General features: G+C 53.9%; 1 protein-coding gene across 2 annotated transcripts; it reads right to left on the bottom strand.

Annotated features, from left to right (window-relative positions):
- Positions 1 to 2,634: 2,634 nt before the first annotated feature.
- LOC310689174 (hemoglobin subunit alpha-A-like) lies at positions 2,635 to 3,763 on the bottom strand. 2 transcript variants are annotated; one of them, XM_083466397.1, is made up of 3 exons: positions 3,190 to 3,745; positions 2,962 to 3,085; positions 2,635 to 2,852 (listed from the first exon to the last, which is right to left on the bottom strand). In XM_083466397.1, exons 1-3 carry the CDS (start codon positions 3,276 to 3,278, stop codon positions 2,838 to 2,840), a joined length of 228 nt encoding a protein of 75 aa, XP_083322523.1. In that variant the 5' UTR covers positions 3,279 to 3,745; the 3' UTR covers positions 2,635 to 2,837. The 2 variants fall into 2 exon arrangements, with proteins under 2 accessions (XP_083322523.1, XP_083322522.1); XM_083466396.1 differs by having other exon boundaries at positions 2,962 to 3,763.
- Positions 3,764 to 6,986: the final 3,223 nt, after the last annotated feature.

Below are 6,986 nucleotides of genomic sequence, written 5' to 3'. Positions count from 1 at the left end.
AGGAGACAGGAGGGTCCGGGGGGTCGGCGTCAGAAGAATCCCGGAAGGAAGAGACCCCGGGGGGCAGAGGGACCCAGAGAAGAACAGTCAGGCGGAAAAGGTGGAGTAAGGCTAGGGTATTAAGTTGGTGTACAGGGGGCGGAGACTCAGACGGAGCTTCGCCGGTCTAACCCTTAAGACATAGAGCTGCGCGCAGCAGCTTGAGAATGGAAACTGTAACTCAATAAAAGACTTTTACAAGTGACCGCTGGCTAGCGTGATCCTCTGTGAGCTAGGATCTGGAAGCAGCTCTGACACTATGATTCTATGATTCTATGATTCTACATGGGCCAAGGCAAAAGTCAGAAGAAGGGTGAGGCTCAAGCTGGCAGGATGGGGAGAGTCCAGGAAGATCCCCTGCAGAAGCAGGCGAGAGAAGGCAGGATGGTGGGAGATGACTGGCTGGTGGCGTCCCAGGGCAGCTTTGGCATGAAAGGGTGAGGCGGCCCAGGCCTGAGCTCTGCCGTGGGTGCTTGGGTGGCTGCCCACATGCCTGCCAGTCAGCAGCCACAGCTCTGCAACAGAGAAGCTGCTTGGCATGCAGAAGTTCCCAGCTTCATTCCCCACGTAGGCCTTTCTCCACACCAGGCAGCTTCCCAGCTGCGGTCTTTCCCTTGGATTGGGCAGGGCCCTGGACTCCCCATCCTCCAGAGAGACTGATCTGGGGCAGGAGAGCAGGCAAGCGCCATTCCTTCCTGCTCCCCATTGCCCTTCTGCAGCTCAGAGCAGCCTTCTCTGAAGAATCTCCTGAGCCCCACAACTCACACAGGTGAATGCCCACATGATACACACACCCTGCCCTGCCCTGGAGTTCTGCTGCCTCAGGCAGCAGTAGCCCACCCCCAGCCCTGCTGCCAGCCCCTTAACCCCCACACAGCACCCCATGCAGCCACTACCTGCCCTCCACGCTGGCAGGAAGCCCCTAGGGAACCCCCACAGCCTTCCTTTGCCCAAAGGCTCCTTTGCCCAGCAGTCCAGGGGAGGAGATAGGATGCTTAGGCAGCAGTAAAGGGGCCTTTCCACTTCATTGCTGTATTTTTAGGTAACGGGGCCAAAAGCCCGGCTGGCCTGAGGACTCTGCAGCCCCTTCGGTGGGGAGCATGAGCTGATGGGGGACACCAGAACAAGGCCTCACTTCCCAAAGGGCTGTTCTTCCTGCCATTCCCACCCAGGAGCAGCAGGGGACGCCTGCGCGCAGGGAATCCAGCGGCTGCCCCGAAGCCCCACACGGGGTTAACCGCTTGGGGCCCAGAGCCAACTCGGTTCTGCAGCAAAGGTGCGTAAAGTTTGCCTTCCTGACTAGCCAGCCTGGGAGCCACCTCGTGGCCCGAGGCTCTGCCTGGCAGAGCGGGACGTGGGACGCTGAGGAAGGAGCTTGCATGAGCAGCCCCTGTGATGGCAGCTAGATGGGCATTTGGCCTGATCCAGCGGGCTCCGCTTAGCTTCTTAGAGCATCATCTCAGAGAGCGGCAGCGGGGAAGGGGAGGGGAGCGGGAAGCTGCCCCCTCTCTCTGCCGGGGCTGTGGGTATTTTTTTAGAGGGTCTCTGGTTCCCCAGAAACAGGTAGACAAGTCGTGCATCCAAAGCAACGAGCAGAGGAGGAATAACCTCCGCCGGGAGCCCAGAGAGAAGAATTGCCTTGGTGCGTCTGCAGCAGCACAACCGGACATCTTCCGCTGCCCCGGCCCCCAACTGCAGCAAAACACGACCCGCCTCTCCCATATCGGCCTCTGCAGCCACAGCAGGCGCTGCAACCGTCCAACGGTTTGACTTGACCCCCAAAAGTGCACTCCTCCGTTGTCTCCCAAGACGCAGGGATGCAAACTCTGGTTCCCCTCTTGCAACTCGGACGGCTTTTGCCGTGCCTCTGGGCGGCGGCGCCATTGCAAAGGGCCTCCTGGTGCTGGGCTAGATCTGCCCCACACAGCCCACCTGTGCTAGATCTGGGCTAGATCTGCCCCACACCTGGGCTAGATCTGCCCCACACAGCCCACTGTGCGTGTGGCTCCTCCGATTGCTGTGAGCAGATGGAGTGGGGGAGGGAGGGCGCCCCCCCCTTGCCACGCGCCCTTCCCATTGCTCTGGTGGGTCCTAGTGATCTCGGGAACTGGCGGTGGTTCCAGAGCCGGAGTCGCCCTCTCCCAGGCAGGGTTCCTGCTTGCGGGCCTCTTCCCGTGCCCTCTCAGTGCGGGTGTGGAGAAGACCCCTAGCACTGCCCCCCCCCGGCCTTGAAGTGGGCTTGGCTGTGGGGAGGTGGCTGCCTCTGCCCTCGAGCGCAGGATCCTAGGAAGCTGCCTTCTATTGCATCCAACCCGGGCCGTATTGCATACACGGGCTGGCAGCTGTGGTTCTCGGGGCTTTCGGGCTGGACTGAGCCGGACTCTGCACCCCCGTCCGGCAAAGGCCACGCGTGCCTGCGGTTCTTTCAGGGTCCCCAGCTAGCAGGCGACTCGGTCCAAGGGCCCCGGGTTCAAGGAGCGCCAAGGTAGGGACTATCCCGCGGGACGGGGTCTCCCTCGCCAGAGCCGTCCAGGCCCTCGGGGTCCCCCTCTCCCTTCTTCCCGCCCGCCCCCAGTTCAGCCCAAGAAGATCAGGGAGAGTCAAGAGCGGGTTTATTGGGGTGTTTGGGGTCGCGGGGCGGCGTCGAGGCGGATTCTCTGCGGCGGGCTTGGGCTTCTGGGGGGCTAGCGGTACTTGGAGGTCAGCACGACGTCGACGCGGCCCAGGCACTTGTCCATGGAGACGAGGGTGCTGGCCTTGAGGAGCCCCGGGTGGCTGGCGGCGATGGCCACCAGGATTCAGCGGCCCAGCAGCTGCGGGAGAGGCGGAGGGGGAGCGTTAGACGGGGCCTCGGACGGAGCTAAGCCGGGATCCAGCCCGCCCGCCCGCTCGGTGCCCCGACGGGGAGCGAGAGCGACTCACCGCGAAGTTGACGGGCTCCACGCGCAGCTTCTGGGCTTCCAGGTCGCTGAGCTTGTCGAAGGCGCCGGGGGCGATGTTGATGTGCATGAAGTAGGTCTTAGTGGTGGGGGACGCCGCGAACATCCTGCGGGAAGAGGAGGAGAGGAGCAGGAAGACGAGGGTCCGACTCCGGCCCGGCCCACGGCCTCGTCCCCGGGAGAGGGTCCCTGCCCGACGGGCTGGGCTTACCTGATGATGGCCTGGGCGCCGAGGTCCCCGGCACGGAACTGGAGCAGGCTCCGAACATACATCAACTGGCTCTTGTCGTCGCTGGTCATCTTGGCAGCTCAAAGTCTCGGGTGCCGTCGGAGCGCGCGCGGCCCTTTTATCGGGGGCGCCCCGCCCACCTGGGGCCTCTCCCTCTGTCTCCAGGGGCTCTCCGCCCATCAGCGCCGCCTCTGGGCACCTCCTGGAGGGGAGGGATAGGGGCCACGCCTGCAGGCTGTTACAGGGAAGGGGCGCCAACTACTACCATCAGCTGGCTGGGCTCCAGGCAAGCCCGGGAACGCCGCTTCTGTTCCGCCGCACCCCCGGCGTGCGGAGGCTGGCGAGGCTAACGCGGCTGCGTCTTTGCGACCTGGAGGAACCACTTCAAAGCAGCCGAACTCAATCTCGAAGCTCCGCAGCAGCCTGGGGCCGGCCCCGATTTCCTCTATCCTAAGGTCTTTCCGTCCTATAGTATAGAGTGAGATGAGCGCACAACCCTAGAGTCTGTCAAAACTGGCCCGTACGGGCAGGGGTACCTTTACCTTTACATTTTTAAGGTCTCTCCGTGGCTAAACTGAGCGTCCACGGTGAGGGGCAGTGTACCTCTGCAAAGGAAATATTTTTTTTTTTAAAAAAATAGTCCAGTAGCACCTTAGAAACTCCCTTTTTCTTGGTATTAGCTTTCGTATGTATGCTAATACCAAGAACAATCTTAAGTAAAGGTAAAGGGACCCCTGACCATTAGGTCCAGTCGTGGCCGACTCTGGGGTTGCGGCGCTCATCTCGCTTTATTGGCTGAGGGAGCCAGCGTACAGCTTCTGGGTCATGTGGCCAGCATGACTAATCTGCTTCTGGCGAACCAGAGCAGTGCACGGAAACGCCGCAGGAGCAGTACCTATTTATCTACTTGCACTTTGACGTGCTTTCGAACTGCTAGGTTGGCAGGAGCAGGGACCGAGCAACGGGAGCTCACCCCGTCACAGGGATTCCAACCGCTGACCTTCTGATCAGCAAGCCCTAAGCTCTGTGGTTTAACCCACAGCGCCACCCACATCCCTAACAAACTTAGTTGGTCTCTAAGGTGCTACTGCACTATTTTTTAAAATTTTTATTTCGTTTGCAGAGGTACTGCATCAGACCAACACAGCTACCTACCTGACACTGAAAACGAGTAACAGGCCCCGCTCTCAAAGTGTCTGCGGGCTTTCAGGAGCCTTTCGACAAAGTACCTCACCAACTACTCCCGAGTAAACTTAGCAGTGAAGGAATAAGAGGAGTTGTTTTCCCTGCGGTTCCTGCATAGCAGGGGGTTGGAACAGATGACATCTGAGGTCCCTTCCAACTCTTCAATTCCATGATTCTAAGAGCAGAGAGGTCCTCTTCCGGATACGGAGTTGGCTAAGTTTCCAGAAGCAGGGAGAAATGGACCCGGCCGCCAATGGAGAGATGTAGAAAGTGGAGTCCCCCAAGGATCGGGACCTGTGCTTTCTAAACGACCCTAGAGTTATAGATGAGCTGTGAAGTGGCCACTTTTGCTGGAGGCACTAAACTGCTCAGGGTCATTGTAACCAAAGGGTTACAATGACACTGAAGCTCTACAGGGATCATTAGGAAAGGAATTGACAATAAAGTAGCTACCCATATCATAATGCCATTATTCAAATCTACGGGGTGACCACAGGATATTGTAGAGCTGGAAAAGGTTCAGGAAAGGGCCACAAAATGATCAAGGCGCCGGAGTGACGGCCCTATGGGGGAAAGTCACGTGTTTATTTGAGAAAAGGCAAATAAAATGAGACATGGGGGAAGTTTAGAATGTTAAGCACGGCCTGGAGATCAGCCGGACAGGGAAAGGTGTGTTGTTGCTTTTTACTTTAGATCAAGCTCAGAAAAAGGGGTCGAGAGATCCTTGAAAGGCAAGCAGGAGACACCTGCAGCAGTCTCTGAGGCTAAGTATTTGTTTTCAGTCCTAGACACAAGCTCCTGTTTCTCAAACGCAGAGAGCTATTCCTGGTTTCCCCCTCCCCGCCAAAAAACAGTATTCATTTGTTCCAATAGCTTAATTTGAAAGCTCTTGTTAAACAATCCGGGACCACAAAAAGCGCCGCAAGTTGTTTTTTTCTAAAACCAAGCAGTATATAAATGTTATGAAACAAACAAACCAACAAGTTCTAGAAGATCTACCACGAATCACTCAGTAGATCCTGATCTACCCCCTGCTCCCCCCAACACACCACTTCCCCCCTCCCATCGTTGGGGCAACTTTACACCATCCTTTGACCTGGTGCCAGGAGGTTCTCAAGCTAGCCCTCCTCACAGGGTTGTGGTGGGGAGGAGGACGACCACATAGAGCACCTTGAGATCCTTGGAAGATATACATGTAATAAATAAATACAATACAGCGAAAAGGAAAAAGAAAAAGCGTCTAAAATATTTTTGGAATTAAACATTCTGAGGACCTAACTGCACATTACATTAAGTTGTTGTCAGTGGTTTGGGGTTTTTTTTATAAAAAAAAGTTGATATGGGGAGGCACTTTTACAGTAGGACTGCAATGTTTGGAGAAGGGAAGTTTCATCTTTTGTACCACAGTTGTGGAAGGATGCAGAGAGCCCAGCAACAGGTGACTTGGGAATGGCAGGCAGCCCTAGCCAGAACCAAGAGGACCTCTGGCACCTCCTGCCCTGCTGTGCTATACCTCGAGCCCTTGCCATGTGGGCTCTCTAACAATAATAGTAATTATAATTATAATAATTAAAATAATAATTATTATTATTTATACTCCGCCCGTCTGGCCTGGTTTCCCCAGCCACTCTTGGTGGCTCCCTGCAGAATATTAAAAACAGGATAAAACATCAGTCATTAAAAACTTCCCTATACAGGGCTGCCTTCAGATGTCTTCTAAAAGTCAGATAGTTGTTTATTTCCTTGACATCTGATGGGAGGGTGTTCCACAGGCCGGGCGCCACTACCGAGAAGACCCATCCATCATATGTGGTGGATGTGTCCCAAGGTGAAAGACTTCTGGGAAAAGATTTATAACGAGTTCAAGAAAATGTTGAAAAATAAATTTATTAAGAAACCAGAAGCCTTTCTACTTGGAATAATAGGTCTGGAATTGCCCAAAAAGGATGTTAGATTGTTTTTGTATGCCACTACAGCGGCAAGACTACTAATGGTAAAAAACTGGAAATACCAAGAAATACCAACAATAGAAGAATGGCAGAAGAAGATGTTGGACTTTTTGGAGCTGCCGACCTGACTGGAAGAATCCATGATCAGAAGGAGGAGAAGACTCGAGAAGATTGGAAGAAATTTAAAGAATATTTGGCTAAATATTGTAATATAAGAAAATGGAAGTGACTTGGAAGTGACAAATAGGCGGAGGATTATAACAATAACGGGTTGTAAAACAATAGGGATTAGAACTAATAAAAGAATAGAAGATAGTAATTAAATGGATTTTATATTATTAGAATTAAGATTTAGGAGAACTGCCACAAGGAGATACAATGGAATTCAGATGGGGGGATTTGAGGAAGTCAGTTAACAATGAAGTTAAATTAGGTATCGAAACCAATGTTTTTATGTTTCTTTTTTTGAGTAATGTGTACTTCTTTTTTGTATCTTTTTTATTATGTGTGTTTCATGTTATGTATGTTTTATATTTGTATTGTGTTTGTTTTGTTACAAACTTGGAAAAACTATAAAACAGAATAATAAAAAAGAATTGCCTAAAACTTGTGCAAGAGAACCAGGCCCTGGGGCCCCCTTCCAAC

This window comes from Podarcis liolepis (genome assembly GCF_965112155.1).
Source record: "Podarcis liolepis genome assembly, chromosome: 12".
NCBI classification, from domain to species: domain Eukaryota; kingdom Metazoa; phylum Chordata; class Lepidosauria; order Squamata; family Lacertidae; genus Podarcis; species Podarcis liolepis.
Note: the sequence above shows the minus strand (reverse complement) of the source record. Positions and strands in the feature narration are given on the sequence as shown.

Excerpts from the sequence above, each read along its gene's own strand:
- LOC310689174 (XM_083466396.1), bottom strand. The coding sequence starts at position 3,387 with ATGGGCGGAGAGCCCCTGGAGACAGAGGGAGAGGCCCCAGGTGGGCGG.